Source organism: Terrapene carolina, unplaced genomic scaffold (genome assembly GCF_002925995.2).
Source record: "Terrapene carolina triunguis isolate 2854851 unplaced genomic scaffold, T_m_triunguis-2.0 Scaffold318, whole genome shotgun sequence".
Classification (NCBI taxonomy): domain Eukaryota; kingdom Metazoa; phylum Chordata; order Testudines; family Emydidae; genus Terrapene; species Terrapene triunguis.
The window spans coordinates 6,387-30,008 of record NW_020664669.1 but is presented as its reverse complement, the minus strand read 5'-3'; the positions used below and the strand labels follow the sequence as shown (position 1 = coordinate 30,008).

Genomic DNA, 23,622 nt, shown 5'->3' with positions numbered 1-23,622 from the left:
GGCGGCCAAAACCCTGGAGCCGGCCCTGGGTGGGGCGGGGGGCTGCAAACACCAAGAGGCTGATGGAAGCAGCACTGAGGGCTTGTAAAGAAGACATCACGTCAGGAGAACTTGCTCAGCTTTTTTAATCGAATAATATAGAACAGGTGACTGAAGGGAAGGCAGTCAAAATAAATGATTCGGGGCCCAGTGATAGTGGCAGACACGCACGAGGTAATAGTGTGAAGGGGCTGGAAGGAGGATGTATGTGGGCCCCTTGACTGGTCTTTTCTCATTGGTCATCAGAGCCTGAACCCGTTGACCTTTGATTTGCGTGTTGCAGATCCCAGCCTCCCAGAAGGAGTGGGGAAGTGGCTAGTTGGGCAGGTCTGGACCGTACAGCGATGCAGAGATTTGGAAGTGTTTGATAAAGGGGGATATTGCTGCTAATTGTTGTCATTTATTTCTAACCGTGTGTGCAGAAAGCACAGGACGGGCAGGGTGCCATAAAACAAACACCATAGATCTTTAGCTTGATGATCTCAAACAAGATCTTTCTGGCCACGTTCGTTCATTGACCAGCTGGGACTTCTGCTCTCATGCTAAAGCCTGTTCATTTCATCGTTAACTCATCATCTTGATTACATTGTAACTCACAATTCAAGAGGGATGTTGATCAGTTGGAAGGGGTTCAGAGAAGAGCCACGAGAATGATTGAGGGATTAGAAAATCTGCCTTGTAGTAACAGACTCAAGGGGTACATCTACACAGCAATTAAACACCTGCGGCTGGCCTGGGTCAGCTGACTTGGACTCACAGGGCTCAGGCTATGGGGCTGTTTAATTATGGTGTAGATGTTTGGGCTTGGACCAGAGCCTGAACTTTGAGACCCCACAAGGGAGGAGGGGCCCAGTGCCAGGGCTCCAGCCCGAGCCTGCATACCTACACTGCATACTAACTGACTCAGGCCAGCCGCAGCCATGCCGCAGGTCTTTTCTTTACCCGAAGAACTCAATCTATTTAGCTTAACCAAGAGCAGGCTACCGGGTGACTTGATTACAGTTTGTAAATATCTACATGGGGAACAAATGTTTAATAAGGGACTCTTCAATGTAGCAGAGGAAGGTCTAACACAATCCAATGGCTGGAAGTTGAAGCTACACAGATTCAGACTGGAAATAGAATCATAGAATCATAGAATATCAGGGTTGGAAGGGACCTCAGGAGGTCATCTAGTCCAACCCCCTGCTCAAAGCAGGACCAATTCCGAACTAAATCATCCCAGCCAGGGCTTTGTCAAGCCGGGCCTTAAAAACCTCTAAGGACGGAGATTCCACCACCTCCCTAGGTAACGCATTCCAGTGCTTCACCACCGTCCTAGTGAAATAGTGTTTCCTAATATCCAACCTAGACCTCCCCCACTGCAACTTGAGACCATTGCTCCTTGTTCTGTCATCTGCCACCACTGAGAACAGCTGAGCTCCATCCTCTTTGGAACCCCACCTCAGGTAGTTGAAAGCAGCTATCAAATCCCCCCTCATTCTTCTCTTCTGGAGACTAAACAATCCCAGTTCCCTCAGCCTCTCCTCATAAGTCATGTGCTCCAGACCCCTAATCATTTTTGTTGCCCTCCGCTGGACTCTTTCCAATTTTTCCACATCCTTCTTGTAGTGTGGGGCCCAAAACTGGACACAGTACTCCAGATGAGGCCTCACCAATGTCGAATAGAGGGGAATGATCACGTCCCCCGATCTGCTGGCAATGCCCCTACTTATACAGCCCAAAATGCCATTAGCCTTCTTGGCAACAAGAGCACACTGTTGACTCATATCCAGCTTATCGTCCACTGTGACCCCTAGGTCCTTTTCTGCAGAACTGCTACCTAGCCATTCGGTCCCTAGTCTGTAGCTGTGCATGGGATTCTTCCGTCCTAAGTGCAGGACTCTGCACTTGTCCTTGTTGAATCTCATCAGGTTTTTTTTGGCCCAATCCTCTAATTTGTCTAGGTCCCTCTGTATCCAATCCCTACCCTCTAGTGTATCTACCACGCCTCCCAGTTTAGTGTCATCTGCAAACTTGCTGAGAGTGCAGTCCACACCATCCTCCAGATCATTAATAAAGACATTAAACAAAACCGGCCCCAGGACCGACCCCTGGGGCACTCCGCTCGAAACCGGCTGCCAACTAGACATGGAGCCATTGATCACTACCCGTTGAGCCCGACGATCTAGCCAGCTTTCTATTCACCTTACAGTCCATTCATCCAGCCCATACTTCTTTAACTTGGCGGCAAGAATACTGTGGGAGACCGTATCAAAAGCTTTGCTAAAGTCAAGGAATAACACATCCACTGCTTTCCCCTCATCCACAGAGCCAGTTATCTCATCATAGAAGGCAATTAGATTAGTCAGGCACGACTTCCCCTTGGTGAATCCATGCTGACTGTTCCTGATCACTTTCCTCTCCTCTAAGTGTTTCATAATTGATTCCTTGAGGACCTGCTCCATGATTTTTCCAGGGTGTAAAAATGTTTAACAGGGAGGGTAATTAACCATTGGAACAATTTCCCAAGGGGTGTGGTGGATTCGCCGTCACTGGCAATTTTAAAGTCAAGACTAGATGTTTTTCTGAAAGATCTGCTCTGGGAATTATTCTGGCGAAGTTCTGAGGCCTGTGTTATACAGGAAGTCAGACAAGATGGTCACAGTGCTCCTTTCCGGCTTTGGGATCTATGAATCTGTGTGTCTCCACCTATGTGCCTGTGGGATCCAGCCTGAAGCAGGGTCTGTCTTTGTTACGTGTCTGTGCAGCGCCTGGTATCGTGGGGTGCTGATCCTTGATTGGGGTCTAGTTCCCTAATATATAAACAACAATAACTTGGATCTGAACAGTGCCACAAGGACTGAAAGCTAAGTCCACGGGTCATGCAGCTGGCAGTGTATCGAGTGAGGGGAGGGGACGAGGCAGGGACAGATGTTGGGAGTGGTTTATTTAACATATGGATCTCAGTTTTAAAGATTTATTTATAAATGTCCCAGCTGATGCCAGAGATCATTAGCAGATCAACTCCTAGAGCACCTTGAGGAAATGCATGTGTGATGGTTGCCAGCTAGGCTGACAGACCCTGGTTGAACTGGGGATCTCTAGAACTAAAAGCCTGAGGTGCTACAGGTGGAGCAAAAAAGCCATGCTCACTAATTGGAGTGGTAACAGACTCATATCCTCTGTGGATTGGACACAGAGAGGGACACAGAACATACACTAACCAGTTATGCAGATGTAAGAGTGCATGGTACATCATGTTACTGACCATAGCTCTATGATAGTGCAGAATTAGCAGCTGGATTCTGCTGTCAGTTACACGTTCTGGTAGGATTCGAATTCAGCACTCAGCGGCAGTCGCTCGCCTCAAGGAAACAAGAACATCACAATGTGGATCACATCCCAGAAGGAGGAAACTCAGCTGCATGTGAAATTGATGTGGTGTGAAACAGACCTGTTCCTTTCTGTCATTTCAGGTTTTTCCCTTCCCAAGAGGCCAGGCAGAGGGTTTCTGAGAGCAGAATGAGAAGATGGCAATCCCGCCACATGTACCCGGTCCTGATAATCTCCGCCCATTCACCCGCGAGTCCCTCGCTGCCATAGAACAGCGGATTGCTGAGGCGGAAGCACTCAAGATCAAACGGCAGCATGTGGAAGTGCATGAGGAAGAAGAGCTGAAGGCCAGCAGCGATTTGGAAGCTGGGAAACCCCTCCCGCGCATTTACGGGGACCTGCCTCCAGCACTCATCGGGGTGCCCTTGGAAGACCTAGACCCCTTCTACAATGATAAAAAGGTAGGAAAGTAGGAGCCAGGCCCTGCTGAGAAAGGCCCTTCTCAGAGAGGTGGGTCCTACCCAAACTGCTCAGGCCAGGGGCTGCCAAGCCCCGGTAACTGTTTATCTGTAAAAGATGGAACAGCCTGAAATGAAACTTTAAAAAAAATTACTTTTGTGAATTGCCAGCGACCCAAAAAATTCATTATTCGTCCAGCTCTCCCCCAAACCCAGAATGGAGCCAAATCCTGCCAATGGCTCTTTGCTGTGGATTAACCCAAAATCCCAGCTCCCAAACAGGGCCGGCTCTAGGTTTTTTGCTGCCCCAAGCAAAAAAAAACCTCTGGGAGCGCAACTGCCAAAGCAAAAAAAAGGTGGCCGGAATGCCGCCCCTGAAATTGTGCTGCCCCAAGCACGTGCTTGGTTTCCTGGTGCCTAGAGCCGGCCCTGCTCCCAAAACCACTGAGCTTTGGGACATCCAGAATCCAAACCCGGGTCCAAATCCAAAGTTTGCACCGTGGCCCCATCTCTAAATGGCAGAATCTGATTTGTGCCTTTTCTGCCACATTTCCACCTTCTGGAGCAGGCAAAGTTGATAGGGATTTGCTCTAGGTCACTCCACATAATCTTCAGGGGCTCTCACTGAATCAGTGCCTGGCATTGGAAATCTAGCTGCTGGGAGCTCCCCCACCACATGTTCTGAGCCTGCTTCAAGCATCTCACCACTGAGCTCCTACAAGTTTGTCTTGAAGCTGCCCATTGGATTGGGGATTCCTCAAAAACGTGAGCGGGGGCAGGAGCTGATGCCATGGAGGGGGTAAGAGTCTGAGTAACGACAAGGCTTTGGAAAGAGCTGGTCACAAACTGGAATTTCCCTTCTGCAGGAAATCAAGACATTTACCAAAAATGTTGTTCTGGATCAGAACAAAAAGCCAAAACTTGAAATTTTTCCATGAACCAAAAATTGCAAAAACAATTTGATTCAGGACCACCAAAACATTCCATTTCAATGGTGTTGAAACTTTTCATTTCATTTTGATTTAGATTATATAGACACAACATTAAATATATATAAATATAATATTACAATTATTTTACTATTGTATAAATCATCTAAATGAAATAAATAAATAGGACACCTTTGAAACAAAATATTGACTTTTTCACATCAAAATTTTTTGTTAAAACCAGCACATTCCCGCAACACATTAGAATTTTGACAAAACTGCATTTTTCAGTGGAAAGCTGTTACGTCGACATTTTTTCAACTCGCTCTAGGTTTGGATGAGCCCTTGTAGGTCTGTCTGCCTCTCCAAGGCTTCACCTCTCCCTCACTCAACCATCCATCCATGTAACGCCATTAACAGTGATGGGCTCACTGAACGAGCTAATTTAACTATAAACATCCATCTGTGCCAGCACATAATGCTTTTCATCGGCTCTAGATTATCATATGGCACCTCTAGAATAGAACTTCTGCCCCCCACATAACATCCCATCCCACCATGGAGAAGGTGCAGGCTGGGTAACTCCTCCATTCTCCAGTATTGCAGGCGAAGACTTTCAAAGATCATGAGTCAGGACCATTCTGCTTTTCCTGCTACCCCTGCTCTGCCCATGCTATCTTGACAAGAACCACCACCCTCACAGCACTTTCAACTCCTTCCCCATGGCCTGGCACTCACAGAAACATGGCACCCCCCTGGCTGACACAGCCCTGTCAGCTGTGCACCATCATGGTGTTTTTTCATTATTACACATCTCACACCTCCAATCATTCCCAAGGGAGCAGGTGAGACATTGGACTTCTCCTCTCCCATTTCTGCTGGTTCCAGATCTTTTATGCTGACCTCTGGCTCCTTTCCTTTGCAATACAAGCATTCTCCAGATTCCCTATTCTCAAAGAGTCTCTGCTCTGCTGTCAGCTTGAACTCTTCGACTACTGCCCCATCCCTGTAATTCTCTTCAACTCTAAACTCAATAAACACGCTAACTAACTGTTGTCTCGAGCGTCTCTCCCACAAAATGGTTCCCACACACTTCACACCACCGAAACACTCTAGCTAATGCTTCTCATGACCTTGTCTTGGACATATCTTAACGTCGTCCTCCTTCCCGTGACTGTGTCTGTTTGTCGTTAGATAGCGAACTCGAGCAGGGATCTACCTTCTTTTCGGATTAGAAAGCATATTGTGGGCACAACTGGAAATAAATAAATGTTATCAATTTTCTCCTTTGTTTGGCTGCAGAGTATTCTGACGTACAGGGCAGGGCCTTGGCTATTTATATTATCAAGACTCTTTTGCAGAACACTGCAGAATGCAACAAAAACCCAAAACCGTTTTCCTGACTCCCTCCCAAGTCCCACTCCTGGCATGGGGTGTGTGCTGTGTGCCGCACTCCCAATTTTTCTCAGCCATTTTAGCCAGAACATGAGATAGAGATGTTTTGAGGCTCTAACTTATGCCAAAGTCCAAGCAGGCCCCTAGACAGCCTGAAAATATTTGAAGTCCTAAGTTGCTAGACTTTCAAAAAACGTGAGTCAGGACTGAAAAAAATCATGAGATTTTAAAAAATATAATAAATCTGGGGTCTTTTTCTTTGCCTTCTGGTTTTTGAGCATTTTGGGGTGCATTTATGTCACATTTTCAAGCTTTTCTCTGCAGCCATGAGGGCTAGATTCTCCTGTGAGTGTCTGCAGGAGCTGAGGCTTGAAGTAAAACATCAAATATTGTGAGAGTCACGATAAAATCATGGCGAATATCATCAGCTTTTCCCCACCTAAAGGAAACTGCCCATTTGTCCATCACTTGCTCAATGCTACATCTTGCATAAAGGCCTGTTCCACATGCGATCGAATCCATAAGGCTGGTGTAGTTTCTGAGTTTCTCATAGAGCTGTAGGATAGTTCTGCTGTTTGCTTGTGGGTGTTCTTAGTGATGCTGAGTGAACTGGACTTTCTGGACATGGTCCCTTGCATTCAGAATATCTTCTGAAGAGTCCAAGGAGTTTTTAATTAATTCTAGAGAGTGGAGAATTCCCTTAGTTTGGCATGGCTTGGTACGTTCTCTATGTTCTGTGGCACATTCTCCAGCACCCATCACAGCATGTTCTCTGAGCCATCTCTTAAGCCATGGCATCTTGTTTTAGTATGTCCTCTTAGCTGATTTGTGTGGCATGTGGTGTGGCTAGTTTCTTTGCATTTCTTGGTTTTATGACCAGAAGGGAAGAAACAGCAGGAGTGAGGCTGATTTGTTATGTGTCTGACCCAGGATAAAATCAGGAAACCCTGGAAAAGTTTATGGGAGACCTCCTGAAATGTCCGACTGGATCTCCACAGCAAAGGAATTTAGATCTGCTTTGAAGAAGCAACCACAATTTTAGCTGCATCTCCAAATGGATCCTCTAAACTGTCACAGGAAATAGCAGTTAACAGTGAATGGTGCAATATTTACACCATCTCCTGAAATTAAGGCAGAATTGTTCTTATATGTAGTTTTTGTCAGAGATTGACTCCCCTCTTGCTGAGTGACTGCAGTGCATCATGGGAGTCCCATGGGTGCAATGCATCATGGGACATGAAGTCCAACTAGGGAGCATGGCTTATAGGGCAGAATGGGGGTATGAAGCACCTGGACTACAACTCCCATGAAGCATTGTGGCAACATTTCAGACATTAACTTTTCAGTTTCTGTATGTTTGGTTTTTTAGAAAAAAGTCAAAATTTTCCACTGAAGTGGACACTTTTTATGAAAAAAAAATCATTTTGTTGAAGACCCAATTTTCCATCTCAAAGCGGTTTGGATGGAAAATGTCTGACCAGCCCTAGTTTTAATTTAGTGCTCTCAGTGTGCTAGGCACTTTACAGATCTATAGTATGTCAGGGCCCCTGTTCCTAGGGCGCTCACAAGTGTAACAACATCGCACCACACAGACAAAAGATACGGGTGGGAAGACAACTGAGCACAAGGTATTTTTGCCCCTTCCATTTTGTATGATTTTCTCCCAACCCTCTTAATGGTCCACTCAGCCCCTCCATGCTATGACCCTGTCACGCTGTTGGGAATGGCTCACCACTGTGAGTGCCAACCTGTCAAGAAGCAGGGCAGACACCCCAAACTGGTTTTGTGTTCTATAATTAGATTTCACCAACCCAGTAACAAGTGTGACCTCCTAAAGTACTATTACAGTCTTACCTGTCCCCTTGGGCGATCCAGTCTATCTTGCCACTCAGGCAAGTTGGACTTAGTGATAGTTGGTGCTATACACCAAAGTTCACAAAATACTCAGTCACTTACCCCAGGTCAATTTGTACCTCCCATTTCATACCAAAGACAACACTTGTAGCCAATCCTATCATAAGCTATTTAAGGGCTTACTAACTAAGAAAAGAAATGAGAGGGTTAAAACAAGCAAACATATGTACACTGATGAGTTACACTCTGTGGTCCCAAAAGGTCACAGAGCTGCAAAAGAAACTACATCATCTGCTCAAGAAACTCCCTGAAAAAGCACAAGAACAAATCTGCACAAACACACCCCTAGAACTCCGACCAAGGGTATTCTATCTGCTACCCAAGATCCGTAAACCTGGAAATCCTGGACGCCCCATCATCTCAGGCATTGGCATCCTGACAGCAGGATTGTCTGGCTATGTAGACTCTCTCCTCAGGCCCTACGCTACCAGCACTCCTAGCTATCTTCAAGACACCACTGACTTCCTGAGGAAACTACAATCCATCAGTGATCTTCCAGAAAACACCATCCTGGCCACTATGGATGTAGAAGCTCTCTACACCAACATTCAACACAAAAATGGACTACAAGCCATCAGGAACAGTATCCCCGATAAAGTCACGGCAAACCTGGTGACTGAACTTTGTGACTTTGTCCTCACCCACAACTATTTCACATTTGGGGACAATGTATACCTTCAAGTCAGCGGCACTGCTATGGGTACCCGCATGGCCCCTCAATATGCCAACATTTTTATGGCTGACTTAGAACAACGCTTCCTCAGCTCTCGTCCCCTAACGTCCCTACTCTACTTTCGCTACATTGATAACATCTTCATCATCTGGACCCATGGAAAAGAAGCCCTTGAGGAATTCCATCATGATTTCAACAATTTCCATCCCACCATCAACCTCAGCCTGGACCAGTCCACACAAGAGATCCACTTCCTGGACACTACAGTGCTAATAAGTGATGGTCACATAAATACCACCCTATACCGGAAACCTGTTGACCACTATACTTCCCTACATGCCTCCAGCTTTCATCCAGACCACACCACACGATCCATTGTCTACAGCCAAGCTCTAAGATACAAACACATTTGCTCCAACCCCTCAGACAGAGACAAACACTTACAAGATCTCTATCAAGCATTCTTACAACTACAATACCCACTTGCTGAAGTGAAGAAACAGATTGACAGAGCCAGAAGAGTATCCAGAAGTCACCTACTACAGGACAGGCCCAACAAAGAAAGTAACAGAACGCCACTAGCCGTCACCTTCAGCCCCCAACTAAAACCTCTCCAGCGCATCATCAAGGATCTACAACCTATCCTGAAGGACGATTCCTCACTCTCACAGATCTTGGGAGACAGGCCAGTCCTCGCTTACAGACAGCCCCCCAACCTGAAGCAAATACTCACCAGCAACCACACAACAAAAACACTAACCCAGGAACTTATCCTTGCAACAAAGCCCGTTGCCAACTCTGTCCACATATCTATTCAGGGGACACCATCATAGGACCTAATCACATCAGCCACACTATCAGAGGCTCGTTCACCTACACATCTACGAATGTGATATATGCCATCATGTGCCAGCAATGCCCCTCTGCCATGTACATTGGCCAAACCAGACAGTCTCTACGCAAAAGAATAAATGGACACAAATCAGATGTCAAGAATTATAACATTCAAAAACCAGTCGGAGAACACTTCAATCTCCCTGGTCACTCGATTACAGAACTCAAAGTCGCAATACTCCAACAAAAAATCTTCAAAAACAGACTCCAACAAGAAACTGCAGAATTGGAATTAATTTGCAAACTTGACACCATTAAATTAGGCTTGAATAAAGACTGGGAGTGGATGGGTCATTACACAAAGTAAAACCTATTTCCCCATGCTAATATTTTCCCCCTACTGTTACTCACACCTTCTTATCAACTGTTGGAAATGGGCCATCCTAATCATCACTACAAAAGTTTTTTTTCCTCCTGCTGATAATAGCCCACCTTAACTGATTACTCTCATTATAGTTAGTATGGCAACACCCATTTTTTCATGTCCTCTGTGTATATATATCTTCCTACTGTATTTTCCACTGCATGCATCCGATGAAGTGGGTTTTAACCCACGAAAGCTTATGCTCAAATAAATGTGTTAGTCTCTAGGGTGCCACAAGTACTCTCATTCTTTTTGCTGATACAGACTAACACGGCTACCACTCTGAAACCTGTCAGCACTGAATGTCTTTTAGGGCTAACCCAGATTGACCCTGGGGATCTCTGCTTCTGGTTTGTAGCTCCAGCCCTGTGAGACTCCAAGCAGCAAAAGAGATGAAAAATTTTCTTGGTCAGCTATTTTTATTTCCCTTCTTCCAAAATTCAAGCTGATGGGATGAGCCCTTTTTTACATAGCCTCTTCCTGGATGTAAGGGGGCAATTAACAAAGTCTTTGTATTGTGATGTCCTATAATGGCCCGTTTAGTTTCTTGTTTCAGAGCAAACATTTTTTACAGTGGAAAAGTAAAATCTTAAATATTACTGTTGTGACAGACCCAGACCAGTGGGGTACAGGAGTCTGGTAGAGGGCAAATATACTGGTCACTGGATGAGTAGTTTTCTGTTCCCTGAGTGACCAGAGCAGGGGCTGCACTAGAGTAATCAGGAACCTGCTAGAATCAATTAAGGCAGGCTAATCAGGGCACCTGGGTTTTAAAAAGGAGCTCACTTCAGTTTGTGGTGGGAGTGTCAGGAGCTGGGAGCAAGAGGCGCAAGGAGCTGAGAGTGAGAGGGTGTGCTGCTGGAGGACTGAGGAGCACAAGCGTTATCAGACACCAGGAGGAAGGTCCTGTGGTGAGAATAAGGAAGGTGTTTGGAGGAGGCCATGGGGAAGTAGCCCAGGGAGTTGTAGCTGTCATGCAGCTGTTACAGGAGGCACTATAGACAGCTGCAGTCCACAGGGCCCTGGGCTGGAACCCGGAGTACAGTGCGGGCCCGGGTTCCCCCCAAACCTCCCAATTGACCTGGACTGTGGGTTCTTCCAGAGGGGAAGGTCTCTGGGCTGTTCCCCAACCCACATGGTGAATCTCTGAGGCAAGAAAGTCCGCCAATAAACGCAGGACCCACCAAGATAGAGGAGGAACTTTGTCACACTGTATAGCATGTGCAGGGCCGGCTCTAGGTTTGTTGCCACCCCAAGCAAAAAAAAAAAAACCTCCGGGAGCGCAACTGCCTTGGTTTGCTGGTGCCTAGAGTCGGCCCTGAGCATGTGATAAAGAAATTATAAGTGAGACTAACGCATGCAGCAGCTTACAAGCATTTCAGAAAGTCTAAACACTAAACACATGGTTATAAATCCAACAATACCCATCTCAACCATACTAAGGGCTAGTCTACACTGGCAATGTTAAAGCGCCGCCGCTGCAGCGCTTTAACGTGGCTTGTGTAGTTGCGGCAGAGTAGAGAGAGAGCTCTCCCAGTGCTCTAAAAGAACCACCTCCATGGGGGTGTAGCTGCCAGTGCTGCTGCACTGTATACACTGGCACTTTCCAGCGCTGAAACTTGCTGCGCTCAGGGGTTTTTTTTTCACACCCCTGAGTGAGAAAGTTGCAGTGTAGACAAGCCCTAACACACAGGGGAAACAGACTGGTTTCCAGCAATGAATTTGTCAGTGCTCAGCTGAGGCCTAAAGCTTTGGCAAGAGCTGGCACCTGGCCTGTCAGCATCACAGGCCCTCCTGTCCAGTGGTGGATTATCCAATGGGTCCACGGGGTCCATGCCCAGGGGCCCCAAAAAATGGGCACCCCAGCAGAAATCCGCCATGGGACGGCGGAAGCCCGGAGCCCTGGCAGAAGCCACGGGGTGGGCAGGGGAAGCCACGGGGTGGGCAGGGGAAGCCCCAGCACCCGGACCCCAGCTGTGGCCCCAGGACTGGAGGAGCTCTCACTCCCCGCTGTAGCCTTGGGGCCCTGGCGAGGGGACAGAGCTTCTCCAGTCTCAGGACCACAGTGCAGGGGGGCAGAAAGGAGTGAATGGGGGGTGGGGCTGCGAGGGGGGCAGAATGATTAGGGACTGTGGGTGAAACGGGGGTGGGGCCACAGGGGAAGGAGGTAGAGTGGGGACAGGGCTGTGGGGAAAGGGGCAGAATGGGATGGGGCCATGGGTGGAACAGGGCCAGGGCCATGGGGGAAGGGGCAGAAAGGGGTGGGGCTGTAGGCAGGGCCACCAGTGGAAGGGGAGGAACAGGGGTGGTGCCGCAGGCGGAAGGGGTGGGGCAGGGCAATGGTTCCAGCACCGGGGCCCACCCACTTGCTCTGGCCCAGGGCCCCAGGAGACCTCTGCTCCTAATGCCCAGCAGGATCCTAATGGCTCTCCCAGTAACCAACTCCTGCTCTTCACCTCCACACAATGTCCTGCTCCACCAAAAATTAACAGTGAAGACCTGAGACCTGGAGCAGGCTCCTGAGGCTATGACTTTACCCCTTATTCTGCTGCCGCCACTCCAGATTCTACCATTGCTGGTGTCATCTTCCATTAACTTCCCTATTTACATGCCAGACTTCCATGAATAGCTCAGACAGAAGTTATGGGCTTGCTGAAAAAATTACTGGGCGGGGTTCTCTGGCCTGTGTCCAGCAGGAGGTCAGACTAGAGGGTCATAATGGTCCCATCTGGCCTTAAAATCTATGACTAGTTTTTTCTGATATTTGACCAGCTCTGTGAATGATTTTCATGGGCTCTCCTTGCCTGGCACACACTGAGTAGCCTCCAGCACAGTAAGGCGCTACCCACCTGCATCTGAAGTTGTAGGAAAACTGACGTGCTATTATATTGTCCTTCATGGGAAATAGATGCCCGGGAGGCTAACAAGGTGCACAGATGTCACTGACGGAGGAATTTGATGCACACATTCTTTATTACTGGGGGTGATGAGAAAGATGGAAGGAACCCCAGAGATCACTCAGGACAGTCTCAGGGTAGCCGTGTTAGTCTGGATCTGTAAAAAGCGACAAAGAGTCCTGTGGCATCTTATAGACTAACAGAAGTAGTGAAGACTTCTGTTAGTCTATAAGGTGCCACAGGACTCTTTGTCGCTCAAGCCAATCTGCCACCCTAGGCAAAACTTCAGTGTGCCACCCCCCTCTTCATAGGCACTGGAGACGAGGGGCACCAAGGGCCACTGCCCCCCCCACTTTTGAGAACCTGAAGAAGGTGGGGGGGGACACACAGGTGCTGCCCTTGGCCCCTAAACCTTCCCTCCGCCATTACAGAGGAGCATCTGGGCCAAATTTGAGCGAGTGTTGTGGCCAGGAGCACGCTGCTCACAACACTGCTCAAAAAATCATTTCTTCCAGAAATCTGCCACCCTGGGCAACTGCTTAGTTTGCCTAAAGCTAGAGTGGCCCCCGAAGAACCCAGTTTGACTCTCAGATCCCAGGTTGAGTTTGCAAGGCTGGCAGCTAGAAAAAACAACAACTTTTACTATGTAAATAGCACATTTGAACTGGCGTCATTGAGACATAATAGACGTGGAAACCTCCTCAATACCTTTTATATAAAGACATTTTTCACGGTAGAAGTAGTTTGACATTTGAACCACTCAATACCAGCTAAATTATGCTAATATAGCCCTGATTAAGCAATCGTCATTACCACTGATTATCATTAGCACGAGCCAATATTCTCGTTTGAAAAGAGACCAAGTATGGAAAATTTCATCTCTGGAGATCTCAGAAATTATGAACATCCTAAAACATGAAGCTATTGTGGAAACTTGATTTTACATGACCTATAGATGACACCACTAGCATCCATGCTAATAATCAGTTGAAGCTAAAGCTATACGCCCATCATTCAGATATCCACCAACATCTAGCATTCTATCTTAAGGTTTTATCCTTCTGCCTATCACCTAGGATCTGAGCACCATCCAGTGAAATGTATTAGCAATAGCATAGTCCATAGTGAGATTCATGGAGCTGCTGATTTAGTTTTGGACATAAAAGCTCTGCTTGGGGTAGCCTTATGTTTTTGTTTGATTGGCTTGTGTGTGTGTTGTGAGAAGGGAATAATGAATCTTCTTTCGCTCTTTGTTTTTCAGACATTCATCGTCCTAAACAAAGGAAAAGCAATCTTCCGGTTCAGCACAACCCCGGCCCTATACATGCTGGGACCCTTCAATCCCCTCAGGAGAGGTGCCATCAAAGTGCTTATACATTCATATCCTTTCATAAATTAAACAGTAGTAAGTCACCAGGCCCAGATGGGATTCACCCAAGAGTTCTGAAGGAACTCAGATATGAAATTGCAGAACTACTAACTGTGGTATGAAACCTATCACTTAAATCAGCTCCTGTACCAGATGACTGGAGAGTAGCTAATGTGACACCATTTTTTAAAAAAAGGCTCCATCCAGGATTGCCTCGATCCTGGCAATTACAGGCCGGTAAGCCTAGACTTCAGTACCAGGCAAACTGGTTGAAACTATAGTAAAGAACAAAATTGTCAGACACATAGATGAACGTAATTTGTTGGGGAAAAGTCAACATGGTTTTTGTCAAGGGAAATCATGCCTCACCAATCTACTAAAATTCTTTGAGGGGGTCAACAATCATGTGGGAAAGGGGGATCCAGTGGATATAGTGTACTTAGATTTTCAGAAAGCCTTTGACAAGGTCCCTCACCAAAGGCTCTTAAGCAAAGTAAGCTGTCATGGGATAAGAGGGAAGGTCCTCTCATGGATTAGTAACTGGTTAAAAGATAGGAAACAAAAACATGGTCAGTTTTCAGAATAGAGAGAGGTAAATAGTGGTGTCCCCCAGGGGTCTGTACTGGGACTAGTATGTAGCATGGCAAGACTCACCGGTGAGGCGCCTCCTGCTGGTCGTCTTGGGAATTAGCTCAACTCCAGCTCCAGAGCTCCCTCTGCTGGCTGGTGACTCGCCTGCCTCAGGCCCTGTGTCCCTCCCGGACCGTGGTGCCCCTTTACCTCTGGGTTCTGCCCCAGCAGTACCCCACACTCTGGGTCTCCCCTCCCAGGGGAACCCCCAACCCTCTAAGCCCACCTTGCCTCAGTGGCTACTGCCAGTCATCATCTAGCCCCCGCTCCCTGGGGCAAACTGCAGTCTGTAATGGCCACTCATCATTGGCAAGGGGGTTGGACCAGCTGCCTCTGCCTACCCCCAGGCTACACCTCTTTAGCCCCAGTACCTGCCTTGGGCCTTTAACAAGGCCTGCAGTCTGGGGGTTTACCAGGCTGGATCTTCCCAGCTCCCTTTGCCCTTCCCCAGCACTGCTCCACTTCAGGTACCTTGCGCCCAGGCAGCTAGCCCTCCCACTCCAGGGCTTGAATGGGACTCCTGTCTACTGGCCCCACAGCCCTTTTATCCAGGCCAGCTGTGGCCTGATTAAGCCAGCCACACCTGGGCCAACTACCTCGCCAGCCTCCCTAAGTTGCACTTAATCCTTTTAGAGGTCTATAAAATCATGACTGGTGTAGAGAAAGTAGATAAGGAAGTGTTATTTACTCCTTCTCATAACACAAGAACTAGAGGTCACCAAATGAAATGAAGCGGCAGCAGGTTTAACACAAACAAAAGGAAGTATTTCTTCACACAACGCACAGTCAGCCTGTGGAACTCCTTGCCAGAGGATGTTGTGAAGGCCAAGACTATAACAGGGTTAAAAAAAGAACTAGATAAATTCATGGATGATAGGTCCATCAATGGCTATTAGCCAGGATGGGCAGGGATGGTGTCCTTAGCCTCTGTTTGCCAGAAGCTGGGAATGGGCGACAGGGATGGATCACTTGATTAGGGGGCTGGGGCACATGACTTACGAGGAGAGGCTGAGGGAACTGGGGTTATTTAGTCTGCAGAAGAGAAGAGTGAAGGGGGATTTGATAGCAGCCTTCAACTACCTGAAGGGGGTTCCAAAGAGAATGGAGCTAGGCTGTTCTCAGTGGTGGCAGATGACAGAACAAGAAGCAATGGTCTCAAATTGCAGTGGGGGAGTGTAGGGGACTCGACCCCCGGCAGGGTGGTTGGGCACTACACCGCCTCGCTACACCCTCTTTGCTGGGTTGGGGAATACCCAGTGTATGGCCCAGACCTTCAGGCAGGGCCCAGGGCTGCCCAGAGGGGGGAGCAAGTGGGACAATTTGCCCCAGGCCCCGGGCCCCACAGGGGCCCCCACGAGAGTTTTCAGGGACCCCCACGAGAGTTTTTGGTGGGTCTTCGGTGGCAGGTCCTTCAGTGCTGCCGAACACACCCGGAGCGAGTGAAGGACCCGCTGCCGAAGACCCGGAGCTTCTTCCACTCCGGGTCTTCGGCGGCAATTCGGCAGCGGGTCCTTCACTCGCTCTGGGACCCGCCGCCGAAGTGCCCCGAAGACCCGGAGCGGAAGGATCCCCGCCGCCGAAGACCCCAGACCCCCTGAATCCTCTGGGCGGCCCTGGCAGGGCCCGGCAAGCAGTACAAGATAAGCCCAGGCCCTGGGTCAGGGCGGGCAGCAAATAAACAGTCAGGAGCTCAGGCCCTCAGGCAGGGACTGAGCAAATAGTTCAATATAAGCCCAGGTCCTGGCTTAGAGCAACCTGGGGAAGGGGGAGACTGCCACCCGCAAGTTGGTGGCGGGGGGATGCAGGTCCACCCACTCCACTGTGTCCCAGCCCGGGGCCCTAGCAGCAGCAGAAGACCCGCTGCTGTGTCAGTGGGGATCCTGGCCGCAACACACTGACGTTGGCTCTGGCAGTGCTGCAGCCAGACTAGGGTCGGCTGCCCCCGGGCTACTTCCAGACTCCCCCTCATACGGTACCTGGGTCTGGGTGGTGTCCTCAGAGGGTTCCAGCACCATGGGTTCCTCCGGGTAGCTAGCGAGGGGTAGGCTTGGCAGCTCCTCTGGGTAGCTGGCGACAGGTAAGCTTGGCGGCTTCTTGGTAGCCCAGCTTCAGGCACCTAGTCAGCTCCTGGGGGGCATCCAGTGGTGAGGCCCCCAATGTCCGTGGTCACTATAGTCCAGTTAAAGTAGAGTGGGGAGAGATTCTTAGTGTGAAGACCTGGGCAGGAAGCCTATCCAGGAGAGTGCTTTAGGAGGGGTTTTGAAAGAGAGGTTGCTTGGGGGACAAGAGGGACTGCTCCAAACATGGGACGGTGTGAACCAGGGAACAAAACTGAGAGAGAGACAGAAACCATGGGAGAAGCAAGGGGAGGAGAGACCAAGGGGTGCTCAAGAGTTGCAGGGGGCTGAGGAGCAGGAGAAACTGAGAATAGAGCTGTTGGTGGGGTTGCAGCTTTGAAGATGGAGGAGTAAGAGACAGGAAGCCAGAGTCCCAGGAGTGTGAGGTAGGGCTGGGGAGTGGGGAGTAATTCGGCCAGAGCCACAGGCAATGATTTGGATTGTCCAGGGCAGTAAGGGCAGGACGTGGGTAAGAGAATTATAGTGATCGGGGCAAGAGATGATGAGCAGCCAGAGAGGGATTTTAGCAGTGTGGAGGGTGAGGGGAGGCAATGTGAGAGAGGAGGAAGTGGCAGGAGTCACCGGGGTCAGAGTCAGAGATAACACCATCTCCTAGGTCCTGAAGATGTAGAGGATGGAGAAGGGAGATGGTGGGAGGGAGCCAGGAGAGAAGATACAGAGCTCAGGTTTGCAAAGAGTGAGTGTGAGCAGATGGTGGAACATCTAAAAGGAGGTGTCGGTTCCAGATGCAGGACTGGACAGAAGAGGAGGGGCTGGGTGGAGTGGTGGATTTGGAATCCCTGCTGCAGAGGGATAGCTGACACCGGGCGGGGGGAATTAGGTCACCCAAGCAAGGAGAAGGAACAGGGAGAGGGTCACCAGCAGACAGGCAGAAGGGAAAGGACAAGGAACAATGGAAGGAGACACCAAGGGCATGTCTATACTAGAAATGCTGCCCAATACCATGGTAGCGCTGTAGCATAGACACTATGCCGACGGGAGGGGCTTGCCTGTCACTGTAGTTCATCCACCTCCCTGAGAAGTGGTAGCTAGGGCGATGGAAGAATTCTTCCATCGGCCAAGTGTTGTCCGCACTTGGATCTACATTTCATACCCCTGAGTGACATAGCTGGAGAGACCTAAGCTTTAGGGGGAGCCCAGGCCTGAGATGTGAAAGGAGCGTTGGAAGAGAACCAGGAGAGGCCAAGGAAGGAGAGAGTGACCGAGAGCATCAGAAGCCACAGAGACGCTGAGGGATGGGGAACAGGTCATGAGGCCCAGCCAGGAAGGGGAGCAGAGATGGTGCGGGGGGTGGGCAGGGAGACAAAAGCCAGACTGAAGGGGATCTAGGAGCAAGGCTGGATTTCCCATTAGGCACAGTAGGCACGTGCCTAGGGCCGCCGGCATTCTAAGGGCGCCTAAAAATTCAATTTTTGCCACTCCCGGGTCCTGGCAGGGGGCGGGGCCGGCTGAGGGGAAGACGGCGCCACACAGCCCTGCTGGAGCGCTCCTCGCTTAACCCGGTGGACACAGTCACCTCCCAGCGGGGCCAGTGAGTGTGGCCAGGGGCCAGGATGCAGGAGAGTGGGTCTCTGGAGGGGCTTGTGGGGGGGCTCTGGGCAGTGAGGGGATGGAGGACGGTGGGGAGTTTGTGGGGGATGCTGGGCAGTGGGGAGTGGAGGAGGTTTGTGTGTTTCGGGGTGTTTGGCAGTGGGGGGGGTCTGTGGGCAGAGGGGCGCTGGGCAGTGGGGTGCCTAAAAGTTAAAAGTGGCAGTTTGGAGCTCTGAACCGCTGTGAGCGCTGGGGGCCACCCCACAGCTCCTGGCCGCCATAGGGGGCCACCCCACAGCTCCTGGTCACTGCGGTCAGTGGGGGGGAGGGGGCCTGGAACTGCGAGACGCAGGCGGCAGGGGACCCTGGAGCTCTGAACTTGGAACCGGGGCCCTCGCAGCTGCCCAGCCACCAGGAGCAGTGTGGGGACCCTGCCTAGGGGCACACAAGGTATAAATCCGGCCCTGTCTAGGAGGGAGTTCTCCAGCTGCCAGGGGGTGCAGCGTGTACTAGGAGCTGAAGGGTCACGGGAAGGAGGAGATAGGGCGAGGGAGGTCAGGGCAGTGAGGGCAGCAGGGAGCGCAAGGAGAATATGAACAGAGAAGTGTTCACCTGCTCTGGCCAGGAGAGTCAGAGTTTTTTAAGGCCAGAAGGGATCACCATGATCACCCAGTCTGACCTCCCAGGCAACACATTCATTCCTGCTTCGAGTCAAATAGCTGTAGCTGAACCTGAGCATCTCTTTAAGGGGCCCATTAGTGCCTGTGGGGAGGGCTCATCTCAGCTGCGTGAAGGGCCCAGTACCCAGAAGTGGGGAGAATCAGAGGCATGCAGGGTTCTGGGCCAGTGGAGACATAGGTGGGGGCAGGTTGCAGGGCCGGCTCCAGGCACCAGCTTAATAAGCAGGTGCTTGGGGCGGCCAAGGGAGAGGGGTGGCACCTGCGGCAATTCGGAGGCGGCAGGTCCCTCACTCTCTCTAGGAGCAAAGGACCTGCCGCTGAACTGCCGCCGCCGATCGCGGCTTTTTTTTTTTTTTTTTTTGCTTGGGGCGGCAGAAATGCTGGAGCCGGCCCTGCAGGTTGCTAGGGAGAGAGGCGGGGGGCCAAAGGGAAGATCCTGTTTGCAAAGTGGCTAGAGGTTGGGGGAGGGGCGAGAGAGGAGGGCTGAGGGATGCCAGGAAGGGCTGGGGCTCAGCGCAGGCTGTGGGTGTGGCTGGAGGCAGAGAAGTGACCATAGTGAAGGGGGCCATTGGTGGAATAGTGTAAACTTTCTCCATCTCTGCGTTGTTCTGAAAGGAATAACAAGCGCCAGGCGTCTTTTCTGGGAGCCGCACTCCAGGGCTGGGGTGGAGGGAAACGCTGCATGTGCTCTTACCGCTGTGCCCGGCCTTGGCAAGGACTCAGGGGAGGAGGGGAGCCTGTGACAAGCCCAGAGAGATTTTCCTTGACCTGGTTGTAAATTATTCAGCATGTTTATCATGATCACCATTTTGACCAACTGTGTGTTCATGGCAATGAGCGACCCGCCACCATGGGCCAAGAACGTGGAGTAAGTTCCTTTCCTCCATTCGCTGCTTGGCCTCCTGATGGCACTGGAGAGGGTGGCCCCCTTCGCTGCGTGGCTGCTCCTTACAGAAATCTGTCCTGCTTATCAGACAGGGGCCTGAGGGAAAGGTGTGGAGGGGCCTTGGGAAATGGGCATGTGTAGTTTGGAGACCCCCCAGACTGAGCTGTCGCCACGTTTGTGATCTCAGAACCCAAGTTTGTGTCCTGCTCTAGACTTTGCAACCACGGGCACATTTCTGAACAGCCTCCCACCACTACTCACCGCGCCTCAGCTACAGGACAGACAGGGCTCCGAGCAGGCAGCAGGTTTTTGAGGGCTCAGCACCCACAATTTGGGGCCAGATAACCATGGCTCAGCACCCACTATCAGTGCCAGATTTTCCAAAGAGCCTCCCATTTAGGTGCCTAAACAGGGGCTGAAGTTTTCAAAACACCCAGCAGCCCCAGTGGTGACACTAATGGCCCAGACCCCGCATGCCCTCACCATGCTGAGCTCATTTGGAAATCTGGCCCATGGTGCTGAAATCAGTGTTGGTAGTGAGTGGCCCATCTGTATTAAGGCTCCCAATTTTGCTAATGCTAGCAGAGCTCAACTGCTGTCAGCAGCCATGGGAAATGACTGATAAGACATATTTTCCAACCCTTTTCCCATGAAGGTCTCAGGACCCATTTTTCCCGCATACACATAACATTTTTGCAAGTGTCTTGGATAGTTTTCCCTTTGAGCTGCTTGTCTTGTCTACTTATCATAAGTCACTGTTTCTGCTTTCAGATACACCTTCACTGGGATATACACCTTCGAGTCCATGATAAAGATAGTAGCCAGAGGATTTTGCATTGACCAATTTACATTCCTACGCGACCCATGGAACTGGCTGGATTTCAGTGTTATCGTTATGGCGTAAGTAAGCTCAGTAAGGGACATGTCACAGGCAGGAAGCCTAGCTAACCAAGTTGTAACATTGGTGGTATAGGATGAATTGGAAACAAATGTCTGGAAAATAGCCAGAGATGTTGGAGCTGGTATCATCTACACTGGGTATATACCCCAATTCCTGCACTTGATGGCCAGTCACTGAAGTAGCCACACCCCAAATGTAGACAGGGAGAGCTGTGATTGCATTGGTGGAGCTAACCCCAGTGCCAAGCAGGGTTAAACTTCACTGGGGTATATTGTGACTTTCCTTGTGTATACTTGGGGTTTTGCTCTGGTTGTTGGTCCCCTATGGCCAGGATTGGGGTACATCTCCAAAGCAGACAAGGCCCACCTAGGTCACCTTGCCTGTCCCTCTCAGTCAGGCCTGGCTTGTTACCTCACTTTGCCCAGGAAGAATCAAATTGTGCTACTTCCTACCCATATTTCTAGTCTCTCTGCAGTGAATCTCTTCCTATTATTTCTCTGTCCTCACTAGTGTTCACACCACATCCCTTCAATATCCACTGGGACCAGTTAATGTGCTGGCTACTCCCTCTTCCAGATTGGCAGTGAAGACGTTAAATTCAACCAGTCCTAACCCTGATGACTACCTCACCCCACTTCTCAGCTCCCCATGCTTTGATCTGTCAGGTTCAGCCTTGCTTCTTGTTCGCAGTCCCTCAGATGGCGTTTCCATCCAAGCAGAGTCAAATTAGTTTGGCTAATAAGGTTTAGCAAGTGTTAGAATCACAGAATATCAAGGTTGGAAGGGACCTCAGGAGGTATCTAGTCCAACCCCCTGCTCAAAGCAGGACCAATCCCCAGACAGATTTTTGCCCCAGATCCCTAAATGGCCCCCTTAAGGATTGAACTCACAACCCTGGGTTTAGCAGGCCACTGCTCAAACTACTGAGCTATCCCTCCCTCGATCACCTTCATGCAACATTCTCATTCCCGTGGCGCTGCTCCCTCATCTGAGGATCTGAAAACGCTTTGCAGGCTTGGCAGCCTCTGCGTGGGGTAGGGGCCATCAGGATCCCAACAAGGGCAGTCAGGGCCAAGGGCCAAAACATGGACAAACCTGAGGCTGAGAGTAGCCGAGGAGTTCCTGGTCAGTTCTGGGCCAGGGTCGATACCAAGGGTCAGAATCCAAGTCACTTTTCAGGGTCTGAGTCAGGTGGCAAAGTCCAGAACAAGCCGAGGTCAAGCCAAGAGTTCTAAGAGCATAGAACAGGAACCCTCTTGGACACCTGCTGGAATGCCCCTTGGGTTTGTATAGAGCCGGGAGTCAAACAGGAGCCATGAGGCTGCTGCCTATCAAACCCTTAAGGTGGTCCCCAGCAGGTCATGGGTCGTGGCACACAGGCTGGATAGAGCTGCTGCTGGGTGACAGCCTGGAGGTGCTGGCTGCCTGGTAGCTCAGCAGCCCTGGATTCTAGACCTGCAGGGCCCTCTGGCGAAGGCTCCTTCTCCCCATTTTACAGATGGGGAAAAAAGAGAGACTCTCTCCTGTAGGACAACCTGCAGGGAGGGGCAGGGGAAAGATGCTTGAGCTCTTCTGGCCTCCTCTTCACTTGGAAAGGGAATCACAATGAAAGACTATTCTGATCCACTGAGTTTGGTGACATGATGCTGTCCACCAGCAACTGGCTCCATGCAGACCAGGATAGGTGGTACCAGCTCCTGTGGGCTAAGTGCTGACCCCAGCACTGGTCCCAGGAGGCGTGATGCTGACTCCACTGTTAAATCCGATGGCATTTCCCAGGGCAGACCAGACCTTGCTAGCTGCGCAGGACCCAGTGGATTCTCTGCTCCATGAGGATGGAGTGGTGGCAGCACAGAGGGGATGCTGTAGAGTCCGACCGTCCCTGCTCCCACCAGTGGCTCTGGAACACTTTTAATAGTGGAGGTGCTGAAAGCCAGCCCCCTTACCGCATCTGTGTCTGTCCCTCCTCACCCCTCACCCTCCGCAGAACTGGGGCTGGGAGCGGGGCCGTGTCTCTGGGAGGGGGGACCCAGTCAGGGGTAATGGGACCAAGGCTGCGGCTACAGCTGGGGTCAGGGGCAGCAGCTGGGACCCCAGGCACGGGGCCAGCAGTGGAGCCCTGGGTGAGAGGCGGCAGCCGGGACACCAGGCTCGGGGCAGCAGCCGGGACCCAACATAAAACCTGGGGTGTTTCAGCACCCCCCGCACCCCTAGTTAACGTGCCTATGGCTCCCAACCTTCCCAGATTAGGGTTGCCAACTTTCTAATCGCACAAAACCGAACACCCTAGCCCACCCCTACCCCAAGTCCCTGCCCTCCGATCACTATATTCCCCCTCCCTTGGTGACTCACTCTCTCCCACCCTCACTCACTTTCACTGGGCTGGGGCAGGGGGTTGGGGTGTGGGAGGTGGTGAGGGCTCTAACTGGGGGTGTGGGCTCCAAGGTGGGGCCAGAAATTAGGGTTCAGGGTGCAGGAGGGGGCTCCGGGCTGGGGCAGGGCATTAGGGTTCAGGAGGGGGTGAGGGCTCCAGATGGGGGTGCGGGATCTGGGGTGGGGCTGAGGATGAGGGGTTTGGGGTGTAGGAGGGGGCTCTAGGCTGGGAGGTGG

General features: G+C 50.5%; 1 protein-coding gene across 1 annotated transcript in view; it reads left to right on the top strand.

The window, feature by feature from the left end:
- Positions 1-3,551: 3,551 nt before the first annotated feature.
- The window catches only part of LOC113407758 (sodium channel protein type 4 subunit alpha-like), a gene marked incomplete at its 3' end in the record, with an annotated part of 21,731 nt that continues 1,660 nt past the window's right edge, over positions 3,552-23,622 (top strand). Inside the window, exons 1-4 of the mRNA XM_026657818.1 lie at positions 3,552-3,815; positions 14,140-14,258; positions 20,004-20,093; positions 20,883-21,011. Of these exons, the coding sequence (XP_026513603.1) occupies positions 3,552-3,815; positions 14,140-14,258; positions 20,004-20,093; positions 20,883-21,011 (602 nt within the window). The remainder of the gene's footprint in view (positions 3,816-14,139; positions 14,259-20,003; positions 20,094-20,882; positions 21,012-23,622) is intronic.